The 17,412-nt window shown below is 45.0% G+C and overlaps 1 protein-coding gene across 3 annotated transcripts in view; it reads left to right on the plus strand.

Annotated features, from left to right (window-relative positions):
• Positions 1–17,412, plus strand: part of TEX264 (testis expressed 264, ER-phagy receptor) — a 179,923-nt gene that overhangs the window by 150,894 nt on the left and 11,617 nt on the right. For 2 of the 3 annotated variants that reach the window (XM_066616612.1, XM_066616613.1), the window contains exon 5: positions 10,556–10,627. The exons of the other annotated variant lie outside the window; for it this stretch is intronic. In XM_066616612.1, the coding sequence (XP_066472709.1) occupies positions 10,556–10,627 (72 nt within the window). The remainder of the gene's footprint in view (positions 1–10,555; positions 10,628–17,412) is intronic. 3 annotated transcript variants of the gene reach the window in all.

Here is a 17,412-nt window from a genome sequence, read left to right on the forward strand (position 1 = left end):
GTAGGCTGATTAGGCAGGCTGGGGCTTTACCTGGAGTAAGGGGAGAAATATCCCCTTAACCCAAGTAGACTAACAGCCTCCTGCTATACTGGATATAGCAGAGGCCAGGTTAGGATTTTGGGCTCCCATTACATATCTTGTTTGGCAGACAATTTGACACCCTCGTCTTATAAAAGGGAAGCACAAATCAAATTTTTGGGCCTGAGTAATCCCCAGTAGTCTCAAAGAGCAACAGAAAGTAATGTTCCTTGCCATTAATTTTGAAAGTGTTGAACTTTCAGGCCATCCACTTTTCTGATTCCATACCTTATGAAAGAGAGAGGCAGAGACCGAGGGCACAATCCAAACCTGCGCTGGAGCAGGCAAGCCAGGAGGCTTGCGCTGCATCCAACGCAGGTTCGTTGGCTGCAGTGGCTCAGCCAAAGGCAAGGGGAAGGGCTGGTTGCCCCAATGGGTCTCCTCAGACCTGCGCCACCTCTGGAGGTGGTGCAAGTCAGAGGAGAGTGGAGCGGCTTCAAGTCGCTCCATTCTCCCTGCGGACGGGGGTTGGGATCCGGCATAACTGCCGGGTCCCAGCCCTGCCCCCAGCTCCCTGCACACCCGCCCCTGGGGCCGCCCATTGCCCACCCTCCTCCCACCCAGAAACGCCTCCCTCCCGCCTCCTCCCGCCTCATCCACACCTCCCCCACGCTTACTTTCGCCGCTTGCTTCGGCGCAGGTGCACTTTCACAAGTGGCGGCAAGGAAACCGCTGCAGAGGCTTCTGCTGGCCTCCGTGCTTTGGCGCATCTAGATGTGCCGACGCAGCTTCCTCCCACGGAGGCGCAAACATACTTAACGTTTTCAACCCTCCCGGGGCTCCTATGCTGGCATAAGTGCTGGTTAGGATTGCACCCTGAGACTTCCTATAATAGAGTAAGGGCACAATCCTAGCACAGTGCTTTCCAGCACTGGCATAGCGGTGCCAGTGGGGCATGTGCTGCATCCTGCAGTTGAGTGTCACTCACGGAGGCCTTCTCAAAGTAAGGGAATGTTTGTTCCCTTAGAGCTGCATTGCCCTTATGTCAGTGCTGGGGAGCTCTGACATAAGGGGTTAGGATTGAACCCTAAGAGCTTACCATTCTGTTCTGTCCCTTTTTGTGCACTCTTCGAAAAAATGTTTGAGTAATTTTTGATGTGTCTTGCACCCCACATCTCACCAGATAAAAAATTGTAAGAAGACTTATGGGTGCCTTCAGCTATGCTGCTTGGTATTTTACAATATGACATTTTTTGCACTGACAAACCTGGGGACAATAGTATTGTCCCAGCATCTACCTATAGACCCAAAATCTGTACCAATGTTATATAGCATATATATCAATGTAATCCAAATCTAATTGTTGATATTCTCAATAATTCTTTGAGATAAGTAATCATTTCTATTTTTCACATGTGAAAAATGCTAAATGGGAATCCCTGGCTCTTAGAGGTTTTTGAACACTGCATTCCTAAGTCTGCATCTAACACTGTGTATCAGGAGCACTCTGTATTGGAGCACCCTGTATCTGTAATTTGATTTGATTGGCAACTTTCAGTCTCAAAAGACTATGGTATAAGCCTACAGCACCCAGTATTCCCACGCAGTCTCCCATCCAAATACTAACCAGGCCTGACCCTGCTTAGCTTCCAAGATCAGACAAGATCGGGCATGTGCAGGGTAACAATGATTTGGGAAAGCAAATTCAGTGTTGGCCGAAGATGCCCTGTTGAAATTGATGGAGGGCTTGACTACACATTCTGATAGAGATCCTGTACATGAATAGATCTCCATTAAAGTCTTTGCAAATAGCAGTCAGGGGTGGGAAGTGAGAGTAAATCCAGATTGGGACCATGGGGAAAGAGGCTTTAACTCTTTCCCAATATTTTTTTTCTTAATTAACCCCCCTCCCCCCAAAACACATGCATTCTGCTGTTTACCCTATTAGTAAAAACATATGGGTACCTCCTGTATGCCCGTATGTTTTTACTAATGAGGTAAATAGCTTTGGGAAGAAATTTATCTGGAAGACTCCATGAGGAAAAATATTTTAACTCCCCTCCTTCTGCGATGCAGTACTGATCTCCCCCCATGGCTACTGTTTGCAAAAATGTTAAAGAGATGGAAATGCATTCTTGCATCTCTATCATAATGTGTAGTTTGGTGCTATCACTTCCTTTGTGTTGCCTAGGAGACCTCCCATCCATGATATGAAAAAGACATCTCTGTGTGTGTGCATTTGAGTTAATCTCACTTTCCATAGTCCAGCGGTTCCCAAACTTTTTAGTGCCAGGACCCACTTTTTTTAAACAACTCTCCATCAGGACCCACCTAGGTTTACCAGAGTTTTAAAAAAGGAGATCTAGAAAGAAATATTTTATTTAATTATTTCTAAGTAATAATAACCAGAATAAAGACATTCAAACATTTATGACCCTATATTTACACTTGCTTGCAAACTTCAGGAGCTCAGCTCCTTGCAGGGCAATTAGCAGCAATCTTGCAAACTGCAGGAGCTGAGCTCTTTGCAGGATAATTAGCAACTGCAGTATGTGATTTTTTGTATACCCTCAAAGCTTGAGGCAATTAGTTATCTGATCTTGCCATCACCCTGTGGCGACCCACCAAATGTCGGGTCACATCCCACCAGTGGGTCCCGACCCACATTGTGGGAACCACTGCCATAGCCTGTTTATTCTTCTGTCTGTCAGTTAAGACTCCAAGCATCCGTTTTCTCTATTGGGTGCTGTAGATGAATGAGCACCAGAAACTGAATTGAGTTACTAACAACCCCATCCACAGCCAAGTCAAGCCACAGTACTTTGATTTCACTTCATTTTACCATTCTTATTTCAGTGCAGTATATCAGTTTAAAACCAGGCTTTTGACTTCTGATGTGTCAACCAAGTTGTAAGTTGCTTGAGTGATGAGAGAAGAGGTGTCTTTCAATGGAGATTCCGCACCAGTTTGGTATTTTCTGTGGTAACCAAATCAAACATCTCCAGTCTCTCTTAAACACAAAATAAGCAAGTAAAGTATTCATAAGAAGAGACCTGCTAGATCAGATCAAGGATCCAACTAGTCCTATTTCCAACTGGGGGCTGCCAGAAGCCCATAAGCATAACTTGGAAGGTTGAAACCCATCCCCATTGTTGCTTCTCTAGCTTCTGGTATCGTAACATACTGTTCTGAACATGGAGGTACCAAAACCTGCAGATAATCAGGTTGACCCTCAGTGTCCATGGGAGGTCCATTTCCGGACCCTTTGCAGATACTGAAACCTGCTGATAATCAAATCTGCGGGTGGGGGGGACCATCAAAGGACCTCTGGATGCGACCTAAAGTGCCTTCCAGTTGCATCTGGAAGTGCTCTGAAAGGTTTGTGTGGCAAACCAGAAGTTTGCCATCAAACTGGAAATGCCCCTCAGAAGCCTCTGGGAGGCTTTCTGAAGTGTGTGGAAGCTGCTCAGACCTCCCCATACCTTAGAACACCTCCCAAATGAGATCAGAAGCTACTTCCAGTCATGTCTGGAGGATTCGGTGAGGCCTCCAGGCGTGGGTCGGAACCCACAGTAAATCAAATCCACGGATCCCAAATCAGCGGATAAGGAGGGCCCACCTGTATTTAGTTTTGACCGCCCTGAATGTACTGCCAGTCAGTTTATTGGGTGATGCCAAATTCTAAAGTTTAGGGGAAAGAAAAGAAAGGGGGGGGGGAAAAGCATCCACCCTCTCTGCATTACCTATCATTGTCAGATTTTGTCCTGATTTTGTGGATCTAATTGCAAAACAGGTAGATGAGGGTCAAAAGGCCAGAGACAGCAGATGTAGATAAGACATGTTGAAGTCAAATGCTCAGCTGGGTAGATGAGGATCAAAAGATCAAGAGACAGAAGGCTTAGAACAGTACAGGTTGAGCCTCATTATTCACATGGGTTCCCTTCCAAGCACTCAGGTGGATGGCAAAAAAAAAACAAAACACTGTAGCAAATCAATTTAAAAAACAAAGTTTCTTTGCTCCTTTCGTGAAAAAGTTTGCTAAAAGTTTCTTTGTGATTTAAAAATAGCCTTGCTGACCTTTGTGATGTAAGATAAGAGTCATTAAGAAGACAATCCATCAATCAGTCATCTTCCAAGTGCTTCACTCAGCCCCTCCCTTCACCAATGCAAAGTGATCACCTTTCTTTCATGTGCTCAGGAGGAAGGGAGGGCTTGCCTGGAGCCAGCTGCCCTCTCCCTCCCTCCCTCCCTCCCTCTCATATTAAGGAGGCTATTGTTAAAGGACTGTTTGGTTTTTTAAACTGATTTTAAAGGGATGCATTTTTCCCCTTCTCCAGGGATCAGCGCATTCCTTCTCATTTGCAGAGGCCATTCATGTTGAGTCAAATCCATGCATGAAAAATCTGTGTATAAATAGGCTGGACCTGTAGTTCCCAAACTTTTTTGACTGGTGACTCCCTTGACCTACTGAGCCATTGGCTACAGCTCCTCATTAGAGCTACAATTATATATATGTGTGTGTTCTTCAACCTTGGGGTCAGGACCCCAATGGGGTCACAAAGTCTCAATTGTGGGGTCGTAGCAACTTACAGGTTGAAGACCACTGGACTAGAGCACCACCAGGTAAAGGGGGAGGCCTCTGGTGTACCCCTTCAGGTACCAAAAGATTGTCTTAAACCTGCTCTGGTTCTTCACAATTGTGCTGAAATAGCTTTCACTAGTGCCAGGCTTTGTGGTATCTTTTTCTACTATCTCGAATAAGAATATTTGGTTTCAGTGAACAGTGCTGGGAGGACTTTACAGGGGCGAGGAATGGGCGGATAGGATCCCACGAGGACCCACCATTGGTGGGTCCTCAGTCTCATACTTTAATATTTATTTATTGGGGTCATGGCATGAAAAAGGTTGAAGGTTGTATAACACTGCTATACATTGTATAGGGCGGCAAGTTTTTTGTGAGAGCCACACCTCTCCTGGCTGGTTTCCGTGGCTCCCTAGGAGTCATAGCTCACAGTTCGGGAACCACTGGACTCAGTCTACACACAAAGTTAAATGTTGAGGAGGTAGAATTCTGGACTGCTCTAGTCGGACTGCAGGTCTGAACACTGGGCCTTTGGCACCTCTTTATTGGGGAGGAAGGCAGGGTTAAAATGATCAAGTGAATAAATATTTTAGAATGTTTCCATATGCAAGAAAACCTTATGGATGTACTAAATTAGCACATTGGAAGAAAGGTTTAGTACTTACCTCCCCCCCCCATTTGGCGGTTTACTATATATACAATGTTTTTTGCACGGGGAGGCTTCAAAACATGATTAAATATGACAGAGCAGTAACAACTGCCTGGCTAAAAGGAAACCTGAATGTATTCACTGTCACCCTCAATGCAGAATAAAAAGATGAGGCTGCTGGGGATTTTTGAACAATAGAATTTTCTTAATCAGGCTTGTAGAGCCTACAACCCTGCAGCTACCGAAACCTGCAGATAATCAAATCTGTGGGTCCTGGTCCATAGGCCCTCCGGAGGCCACCAGAGATGTTCTCCAGTCACTGTCTGGAGGTGTTTTGAGGCCCACAGAGGCCATTTGTGGCCTCTGCAGGCCTCAGAAAGGCTCCCAGATGCAACTGGAGAACATCTCTGGTTGTATCTAGTGGTACAGGTCCAATCTCAATTGCAGGTTCAGAACCTGCGGTTAGTTAAAACCGTGGGTTCTGAATTGGCGAGTACAGAGGCACAACCTTTATGTCAATTTTATTTTTCTTGGGACAATGTTTTCTTTTTTCCAGTCCAGGTTCCTGTGGCACAATGGATCACTTGTGGTGCTTCTGTCCTTCCGTTGTCCTCATGACATGGAGCATCACTTTCTCTTTCTGTTGGGGGAGGCAGCAGTGGAACTCTGTGAGAAATGACAGGGCACCACTTCCAGAAGCCGCCAGCATCCCGAATGTCTGCTCGCTGGGCTCCACATTGGCCTCTGGTGCCTCACTCATCTCCTGGTTCAGCCATGGAGCGACCATGGACCCCAGCTGGCACGGCTGCAGGAGGGCTGCTTTCCTCAAGCCCACAGGGACTCTGAACTGGTCATCCGGCATCTAGTGGCTGTGGGCCAGAGGCCAGCAGGTGCTCCCCCATACACTATGCTACTGAAAAACAAAGGGATTCTTGATGAGTATTTGGCCAACAATGGCAATGGTTGGAGTACCTGGCATTCACCAAGACAAATCAGATATTCACTGCTGTTAACCATTGCAAAAGAGAGAGACAGTGAAGCAACACAGTTTATAGCAAAGACACATTTGACAATACTGAAGAGTCAGGATTTGGGGGGAGGGGTAGAGACATATACAGCATCAATATGGCATGGCATGGGATTCCCTCCCTTCTCACTTACCTATGTGGGGTGTATTGCCCTTGGTTACCCTGTTGGGATGGTTAGGTAGAGGTTCACATGGGTGCCTGTGTGTGGAGTTCTCCTGGGGTTGTCCCTGCAATAAGAATTATGGAAAGACAAGTGTTAACGAAGGATCTTGCCATATTTGTTGTGAGTGCAGCAATGTGCTCCTTTTGTATGTAATGTGCTCTTTCTCCAGAGTTCACATCTGTGTTTAAACACTAAATAGGCATGACATGAGGCCAGGCACATGACTCCATGATACCTATCAGCTGAGTTCTAGTTTCACTGGCAGTACATACAAAAGTACTGGAGTTAGTGTGCTGTGAGCAGCTACAAATGTAGTCTGTATTTTTGGTATAGGAATGTGAAGGGCAGGGGATTGAGATTTTCTGATGTTTTCTCTTCTCCGTTGTTTCATATGGTTTTTAAAATTCCTATGCCAGCTCTAAGATTGGCATAGCATTATGCTGATGTTTGGGGTGTCTCCATTGTCTGGAGGGGGCTTAGTATATGGCACATATCCCTCCACATCTCCATCCTGTTAGCGGGTTTGCACCAGCTATAGTTGCAGTGGCATCAGAGGTAAGTCAGCATGGCATTGCACCAGTGTTGTGGCACAACTGTCAGTGGAACTGGGGCAACAATGGTGGTACCGTTGTGCTGGTGCAGCTGTCACTGCACTGGCATCCAAGGTCATACACCGTATCTGTTCTGATACATTTCACAAGAATAGGATTGCACCCTAAGTGTCAGTCCTGAATTATCTCTAAAATAGGATGGTACGTCTTCTGCAGAATTTGACCCAGACTCAGGGGATGATTTGGATTCTTCTGATGACATGAACCAGAGTCGCACATCAGAGCTCTCACACCAGTGAATCTAAGCCAGTATTCTCAATGGAGGAGCTCTGTCAATATTTGGAATAAGTTATTCATGTGTCACACACATGCAGATTAGAAAGACAGCAAATTATACTACCTGTTAATGACCCAATGTTTCAGTTTCTCTCCCCTGACTCATTAACTCCAGTGGCATTTCTGTGCTTGTTGCAAGTAGCGAAGGACTCTTGGGATAAGCCACTGTCTACTTTGTCCACATCCTGCCACTTGGTATATATGTATGGTAAGCTAGATGTTTTGTTTAAACATCTAGCTCCAGATTTTCTAGTACTGGCCTGTGAAGCAATCTTAAGGGGACATAAGCATTCCACACTGACTGATAAGGAAAGCAGGAAATTGGATATACAGGTGGGAATTCATTATCCACTGCTTTGACTAACCACTGATGTTGGGGTTCATCTTTAAATGCTTTGTATCGAGGAAAAAAGCACCAAAATACAATTTCCTACCTTCACGCTGTTAAACCGCACTAGTTGCAAGCTTCTCAAGGTTACAGATAGCTTTAAAGATCCACTTCAGGGATTATTGCTCCTCCAGTCACCCCAGAATGCATTAGTATAAATGATATACTGCATTCAGCCACTAGATGGGGTGAATAAAGAAATCTAATGGAAATTTCATTCAATTAAATTCCATTATTCACTCCATCTAGTGGCTGAATGCTGTATAGTATACACAGGGACAAGGCAGCATCAGAGCTAAATGTAAGCAATCTATTATTAAAAGTCTAATAAGTCTAATAAAAGATAAGGGAGATGACAAAATCAAGTAAACAAAGAAAAAAGTTAGGAGAGTTGAATTTGGCAGGAAAAGGGTTTTTACAGTGCAGTAATTCTAATAGCCAGCAGATGGCACTGAAGCACTGAGAAATCTCATGCAAGTCTTGTAACTCAGGTCTGCTGCCTGTGAAATTCAATTTCCTTTATAATGCAATACCACAGTGTAGAGAGGACAAACCACAAAACATGAAAGCTGACAATTCTGATTAATAAGCTGTTCCTTACTGATTCTGTCTGATCTTACCAGGGTGATGGAACTACCAACTCTTTATTCTTGCATCCTGCAAGAGGCCTCTCCTTCCTTGAAACTCACAGAGTGAGGTTCTCAGGTTGTTGAAATAAGAAAGCATTGGCTTCTGTTCTACTTGGGGGTTTTATCATTCAGCTTTTAATGACGTTGTCCTGCTACTTATCCACATTTTGTCTTTTTGGCAGGGGAAGTGGTGGGAACGTGAATCAATCAGCTGGCTCATTCTGAGTTCAGTGGAAGGGAAAGAGAAAGCCCCACTCTCCCTTGTGTCTAATGGCATTTACACAACAGAGGGAGACTGCCTCTAATTTGCATCCCAGCTCTAAAGCACACAGGCTGGAAGTTTAAGCTTACTCCCATTTAAAGAAGACAAAACATACACAGAACTACACATAGACATTTTATGACAAGTGCTGTGGGACAAGGAGCCAAGGAGGCATACAGACTTCAAAGGCAAGGCTCCTGCTTAATTCCTATCAAGATCTTAGTTCAAGGCTTCCTGCTGCCAGAGAAGCTGAGTCATCCTTTCAATAGGATCCTTAAACAGTCTTGGCTGGTGTGCCATCCCTGTTTGCAGCATTCTCTCGTCTCTCACTGATTTGCATTTTTATATATGAATTCGTAGTCTGGAACCATGTGACTTTGTTCTATGATCTCCTCAGATGTCATAAGATCAGGAAAAGCCAGAATTTGGTTGGACACCTCAAGGGATTATTGAATCCCTAATCATTCAGTAGATGAGACTCTTCCCTGCAAGTTAGTGTTGAGGCATGCCCTTGTAGAGCACTAGCAGGCAGTTCCCCAGGTAAATTGTCAATGGAATGTTCTTCAGTGAACATTTTTGGCATGAGACAGGGACTTTTCTGGGGTCGAAAGGTTTCTGGAAAGACAACAAAAGGTGCAGTGTGTATTCTGTGTAAACATTTATTCCTATGACAAAAGCATCCTAAAATATTGTGAGCAACTAAAGCTCTTCATCAGGGAAAACAATCCATTACATTTGCCACTGGGCTGCAGTGCAAAGCACTTGCTGACAGTTCAAAGACCATTTGATCACGCGCTAGTGTGGAAGTAACACTCTCCCACCATCCCAGAGATGTAATTCTTCAAAATAACAGAGAGTATGAAAGAGGTTTTATGTATCAAATCATCTTAATGGTGTTGCTTCTGAACTAGGCGTCTTGTGCACTTATAATAATTTCTCACTTCTCTTTTTGTTCCTTGCTTTTTAATCCTGCCCTTCCTTCAAGAAGCGCAGGGCAGTGTACGCGTTGCATAGAGTAGTTATGCATTACCTGTTAAGGAGATCTTGAGGACGTACACCTGCTTTCTAAATTTAATGTCTACTGGTGAACCATGGGGATGCAAGGTCTACTTTTTTTTTTAGTAGATCATTCAATACTGAAGTTGATTCACCCTCGTTCTTATGTTACTTGGAGAGCATGACGTAAAGTGCCTGAAAATGGAATGTTAACACTCCTGATCATCTTCCTTAGTTACATTCTTTATTTTTGCAACACCTCTAAAGTCTGCAACTCTTTACACACAAGTAGGAGGCAAATGGACTCAGTAATATTCCAACTTAGACTGAATTTTAATGGCACTGTGGGTGCTTTAAGGGGGGGGTCCAGCAGCATAGCTGATTGCCGTGCCACCCCAGGGCACACTGGTTTCCCTACTGCCCCCTCCAACCCACCCCCTCCAACCTGGAAGTAATTGTGGTGACATGATGACATCATCACAATTACTTCTGGAACGCTCAGTGCGAGGCCAGCGGCTTCTTCTGAAGTGACTGGCTTCACTCCCAGTGACCACACCGAGAATCACTGCAGAGGTGGTGGGCAAGTTCTCCTTCCTGCCGCCCCCATAGTGATTTTCAGCATGGTCGTGTGCTACTGGGAGCTACTGTGGGCTTGCTATAAGTGACTTGGCTGAGGGGAGCAGGATAGCAGTGACCAGATTACAGTGGTGGGGGTTGCATTGCTGTCCCCACAGACTGCCACCCAGGGTCCTGTGACACCCTATGCAGCTGGGGGAGTCAGGGTAATCTGTGATCCCTGTGCCCTACCCAGTGAATGGGTATCTGATAACCATCCTTTGTACATGGGGAGATGCAGTCACATTTATCAAAATATGTGCATCTACTTTTCGTATAACTGTCTAAAGAAACTTAGCAGGATGAAGATGGTAAGAATATTTGTGTTTTTTCCCCAGGTTTTTTTCTGCATCATAATGAAGCAATAATCCAAATAAACCCAGAATCTCAGTCTCCTAATCTTCAGCACAGTAAGAGTTTTCTTTACACCTAGGTAGCTCTGAATATCTAGTAAGTTTACAGTAATAAGTGGTGCTTTCCTGAGCCTATAAATTTTGTTTCCTTTCAAGGTTTCCTTTCTAGAGCCATTTATTTATTTGTTTATTAAATAAATACATGAAATTATAAACAAACAAACAAATAAATGAACTTCTGCTGTGGCCCTTCTCTCTTTCAGGAACTCAAAGTGGCATACAATATCAATTAAAACACAGTGTTAGCAGAAAAGAAAAACACAGCAGCAATTAAAGCACAATCAAACAGAGGAACAAAAAAGCTAGAAAAAGCCTATTGAAGGAGTCAGCAATCCCATGTGAAATACTGGCATTGAGGGAGACAACACTGTACAAGGCAGGGAATTCCTGCCACTAACCAGGCTCTAACATATCACTGCCAGCCAAACCTTGGAAGGCAAAGGAACATAGAAGAAGATATCCCTCCCTCATCTTAATGAGTGGGTAGATTCATAAAGAGGATTAATATCTAAGGAAGAGATACTTTAAAACAGCTGTTCTCAAATTGCCTAAGGACTTTAGCCTCTGCCCCCTTCAGGGGTGGGGGAAGGTAGCAACGCATTCCCAGGATTGTGCCACTGTGGGGGCAGGGGAGCTTTTTTAAACCTAACTTACCTGCGTGCGGGGAGTGCGGGGACCCCTAAGGAGCCCTCTGTAGGGTTCCCTGTGGCTTGTAGAAAGTGAAAATAGCAATTGCAACCTACTTCTGGGTGGTGATCCTGAAACTGGAAATGGGTTGCAATTGCTATTTTCATTTTCTACAAGCCACGGGAAGCCCTTCAGAGGACTCCCTGGGCTCCCCGCACTCCCTCCCCCCCTCGGACCCTGGCAGCAGGTAAGTTAGGTTTAAAAAAAAAAAAAAAAAGCCCCCTGCCCCCACAGCACATGATCCTGGGGATTGTGCCACCGCCTTTTTCCCTGCCCCTGCACAAACTTACCTCGGGAGTTCTACTCCCTAGAAATTCAAGAACCCCTGCTTTATAATAATCATACTTTAACATCTAGATGCTACTTCTAAATCTAAATCTCTCCCTCACAGGGGAGTAATAGTCTATTATTGTTGATATCCGGGAAACTATCCAGTAGGTTGTTGTGATGGTTATTGCAACCACATCCCAAACAGCTTTTTATTTGACAATGACATCACTTGCTGGGGAAAATAATTATATATTACCAGTGACACTATCTTGCTTTAAGAATTCTAGAGTTTTGTGAGAAATTTCACAAATTTCTTCATGAACAGCAAAGTTTTCTTTGCAAAAATCTTTATATTTCTCCAGTCTTAAAGGTTGTTTTTTTTTCAGCCATAAGGATCATTCTTAAGACAGTCATATCTCAAAGTGGCATCATAATTAATAATGATTAATAACTTCTATGAAGTGTTTGTTATCCTGTGTTGCCCTGACAACAACACAGAGACTTTGCTCTTAATCTGACACACTTCTTTTTTAGCTCTTTAGTTGCATTGTTGTCAAGACTGAGAAATACTAAGAATTCAGGGGAGTGAATTACATAGAACTTTGAGATAAGTTTTTGAATGCGGGGGAAGATGCTGAAATATGATATGGCAATACAAGATATAGAACACAATTTGTAGGGTGAGTAGGATGGGTATGTGTACAAGAATTAATAGGGGGAAATTTCTGAAGTCTTATTTCTCATTTCACTAAAATATGCTAGAACAGTGAGTAATTGTGAGTTAATGCAGTAAACCGCATCCTTCTAGCAGTTTCTGATCACTGATTTTTTGTTGTTTATCTTTTTATGTGAATCTGCAGAAATAGCTGAGTTCTTCAGCCAGATTTGCCTGTGTCTTTTTTCCCCCTACTGCTTGGTTGTTTACAGCAGAGTTTTTAATGAAATGAACATTGCTGATTCTTGGGGCTAATCCAGACAGCTTATTGTGTGCCTCTGGACACTTTTGCAGTTGACGCTGAGGTGACACTGTCCAGGAGCTTCTATACGTGTTGCTTTGAAACTGTGCCGTTTCAGCTCTCAGCCTAGTTTCCTCTTTGTGTGCTGATTGCTGGTTGAAGCTAGCATGATTGCAGCATGGCACAGGAGTCACCACTCCTTTATCAGTGATGTCAGGGCCTCTATCCCCAACTGCAAGTGCACTCCGAGGATCACTGGCATCGCTAGGGGGGTGTGGGCCACACCAGGTGACGCGCCGGGGGGGGCAATGCGCCCTGGGGAGGACACACTAACATCGCGGGGTTAGGAGCTACCGCGTCATGCCATACACCCTTGGATGCAGAATGACCGGCGGAGTGCAATGCAAAAAACAGAATTGAAATTGCTCCTTTCGTTCAAAAGTTATGGCCAAAAGACCAGAAGAAAAAGATGTATGTAGCCCTATGGAAAGTGAAAGTGAGCTGTATTGCACGTTTACTCGTGAGGAGGTGCACTTGCCATAGTCTGTTGGAAAGGGCAGGCTGAGAGGAATCCAACGACACCAGAATGGTCCCGATCCAATGAGTGCAGCTCCCCAAAAACACCCGAGAAGCTCCCCTGAGCTGTGAGTCTGAGCCCGAAATGAAGCCATGTGGCCGCGTTTACTCACGAGTAGGCGGACTTGCCTTAGTCAAGACAGGCTGAGAGGCTCCAAGGAAGTCAGAATGGTCCTCATCCAATGAGTGCAGCCCCCAAAAACACTGGAGAAGGAGGTTCCTGCTTCCCTCCCAGTCTATGGAGCCTTATGGAAAGCAAAGCAGCCTCACAGTCGCGTTTACTCGCGAGTAGGCAGACGTGCCTTGGCTGGTGGTCAGGCCAGGCAAAGGGGAATGTGAGGACACCAGAAGGGTCCTGATCTGATGAAGCTGGAGTGCAACAGAAGGCAGCCTCCTCCCCACCTAAAAAGAACAAAAAAGAGGCTTGAATGGTAAGGGGAAAGTTTTCTATTTTGCACTTGCAAAGCCACGAGGGTCCTTATCTTGATATGCCTGAAAAAGAAGAACTGTTATTGCGGGCAGACTACAGAGTAAGACCCATTGACCACTATGGGACTTACTTCAGAGTAGACATGCATAGGTTTGGGCTCACAGGCTGCAATCCTACCCACACTTTCCTGAGAGTAAGCCCCATTGACCACAATAGAACTTACTTCAGAATAGATTCACTTGGTGGAACAGGACTGGCTCCCCCTCATTTAATTATTTTATTTTAATTTAATTATTTATAATTATTTATTTTAATTGCTTGATGATGTCACTTCTTGCCATGACATCACTTCCAGTGGGTCCTGGACAGATTGTCATTCTAAAAAGTGGGTTCCAGTGCTAAAAGTTTGAGAACTGCTGCAATAAGTTGTTAGTAAGTTGACAGGGCATGTGTATGTGTGCGTGTGAGACTCTACAAGTTTTCAAAATCACTAAAATCAGAATTTGGAGGAATAATACCATCATGTTATATATCAATCAATGCGTAATTTCATGCAGAATGCAGTGAAACAATCCACATTGAAATATTTGTGTTCTAACAAAAGATACAGCCAAAAAGCCAGTGGGGGCAGGGTGATGGTACATCACCACACCCACCTGGGGCGTTGTCCCGCCCACTACATGGGGTGACGCACAGGCCTCCCACACCAGGTGACGTGAATCCTAGTGACACCACTGCCGAGGATCCCCTTCAAATCAGTGCCTTTGCTCACTGGAGAAAGAATCTCAATTTCTTCATGACAATATATTGCTGTTAAGAGTGCTGGGAATGATGGTTCTTTAAGATCCCATGCAGCAAATGAGTAACAACCAGGGAAGCCCTGAGAGCACTTTTGTACAAGATTTTTTTCACTCTGTTTTGGGATGGATTTTTATTTTTCATTTGTGGTTTTGATTACTGTAGTACATGAGATAGACTGTAGTCCTTTTCCACTCCAGTGATAGTCTCCCCAAAATGTTTTACTGCAGGCATGTTTTACTGTGACGCGGACTTGAAGATATGCCATATTAGTTACTGATAGCCATTTTTATTACAGAGAAATAGAACATCTGAACTCTAGATGCTGGCTTCTCCTGCACTAGTAGTGATGGGCAAAGCACTTGGAAAAGCACGTTAGCATTTGAACATACATACTGCAGGACCGCATGATACAGCCTCATGGACATGGGAAATACGAAGCCCTGTTTAGGCATCTGCTGTGGGTTGATTGAGATTTCTGCATCAGCTGTGTTTTTCAGAGCCCGGGCCCTTTTCTTGTCAGTCTGTCTACTTGGCCTGTTAAAGGAATCTCACAAGGACCCAGACAATCTTTGACAGTGTGCTGATCATTGTCAAATATTTTTGTACTTGATGTGCTTGTAAGACACCAAAGCCCCAGGAAGGAAGCACTGTGCCTGCGCTCTCGGCTTTCTTGAGGGAATATGGAGATGTACTGCCTACCTGTGCTTAGGTGTCTGGTTTTCTGATCATTTATTTCCTCTCCAGGCTTGCTGTGGTTTTCACACAGGCACTTGTCTCCATGAGCAGCAATTACCTGTGAGAATCTCATTTGGAGAGAGCACTCCTAGCTTCATGTCAGTTGTGCAAAAAGAAACATCTTTTTTTTTTTAAAGAGCAAATGTCAGCATTATGCCCACGTCTAAGAGGCTGAAAAAGCAGAGGCACGGTAGCTTCCAAGAACCTTCCCATTCAGCTCTGCCAGTCTCCATATCGCCCTGAATCTCCACCCCTGAAGCTGGTCTCTCTTGCCAGTGGTCCTTTTTCCAGGCCTTCATGTGTACTCTGGTGCCCCAGCCTTCATAATTTTCAGGGAACAACCATCACTTTCTTAGGGCGTCTGTAGAATGGATTGCATGATCACTGTAAGAGCCCCTTAGGTTTAGTTTTTAAAAATGCTATGAATCAACCTGAGCAGCTGAGAGCCCAGTCCTGTGTTTGGCGGCATGGCTTCGTGCCGCCAAGCACCGTGGCAAATGTGCTGTAAGGCACATTTGTGAGCCTCACCGCCAAGCCCCTGCCCGTGCCAGCCCAGCGCCGGCAGTTGTGGTCAGCCAGCCTCATGGACCGCCGAGCCGCAGCGCGGTAAGCAGGGGCAGGGATGGGGGCGGGGAGGAGGCATTCCAGGGAGGGGGGAGGCCGGTGGGGGGAGGCGTGACGTGGAGACGTGACGTGGGGAGGAGGCGGGCTGGAGGCGTGCCAAGGAGAGGGAGGGAGGCGGGTCCGCGGAGTTCTGTTCTGCAGGATCCAAGGTGTTTGTGGAGGGCTCGGTGCCCTACACAAGCGCCTTTACCTTTATCCATTGCAGGGCTGCTTACCTTACCCGGGCGAAAGGGGACGAAAGTTCCCTTCTCCTGAGGCGCCTCCCATAGTAGTCCGGGGCACGCAGGATCCAGCGGCAGCCATTCTTGGTGCTGCCGAGCCTGGGCACCCCAGGCAGCTCAGGATTGGGCTGTGAATCTCTGGAACTACGTTATCATTTGAAAAATTATTACTTCTGCTTGGTTTGTGTTCTCCTGTTAGGTTTGTGTAAAGGATAAGATAAGCAAGTGTGCACGCACAATATTTCAACCTTCCCCTGCATAGCCTGCCCTTCTCAACTACTATCCAGCCCCCCTTTAAGCTCTATCCCTGTTCATCCATTGTTCTTGAGTGCAGATCTGCAGCTTTCCATACCACCATCCCAAAGATAGAATTGCTCTTTTTAAAAACCTACCTAGAGCCAAATCCTATCCAATTTTCCAATGCCTGTGCAACTGTGCCAGTGGGGTGGGGAGGCAGTCACAGAGGCCTCCTCAAGGTATGGGAACATTTGCATTGCGACTGCACTGGTGCTGGAAAGTTGGATAGGATTGGGCCCCTAGTTTGTTAGCCGTGCTAGGCAACTTCAGCTATTTTATTTTCGATTAGCATTCTATGCCCCTCCCTTCCTCACACATCCTTTTGCTGCTCAATCACATTCTGGTCAATTCTGTAGGTAGAGGGCTGGGATAGAAGCAGTTGCCATACTAGTTAATCCTAAAGATTTGTTTTATGCTCGGGAGACCTAAATATCTAAACAGGGCTCAAGATTACCCAAACTAAGCCAGCAAGTACAGAAAGAAGAGTGAAACTGAGGATTTCACCATTGTGTACATTTGGAGGCTCCTGTCTTTGAAGTTCCCAGGAAGACAAGGATCATGTTCCTATGGCAACGGTTGCAGGGACTCTTCTTCAAGAGACTTGCAGCCTGCCTGTGTGTCTTCAAAGCCTAGAGTCGGCCATTTGGGTCTCAGGATGCTGTCTGGGGTGGAATTTCTTGAAGCCCTTATATAAACAGTGATGTTTGTGAGTCCATTGATTTTATTGATTCTCTTATTGACAAGTGCTTTCTAAAGGGATACCGGATTATGTTTTATGGCTATTGATGAGACTTTGCAAGGGAAGAGTTATACAGGAAGGCTATAAAATGTTTTGTGTCTTTCTGAGTTTTTTTCTTGTCATTGAGCATCACTAGCCATTTGGCTTAACTGGGAAAAGCATCAGTTAACAAAATGTTGCAGACATAAAATTGCTGTTCCATGTTACAGCAAGGGAGAGAACATGCGATTTAAATCACATTTTGGGAGTTGATATGGGCAGAGAGAATTTCACCGTGTGTAGGAAGGCGACTACAATGCCCGGTTTGTTTCTGTAAGTGCCTCAAGAAAGTTGCCATACCACTACTTACTGCATTGGTAACATTTTGCCGAACATTAGAACACCCAAAGATCAAACTCAAAGTGAACCCTCAAATTCAAAATTCTGAGTCCACTGTCATATGAGAA

Source organism: Tiliqua scincoides, chromosome 2, assembly GCF_035046505.1.
Source record: "Tiliqua scincoides isolate rTilSci1 chromosome 2, rTilSci1.hap2, whole genome shotgun sequence".
NCBI lineage: Eukaryota > Metazoa > Chordata > Lepidosauria > Squamata > Scincidae > Tiliqua > Tiliqua scincoides.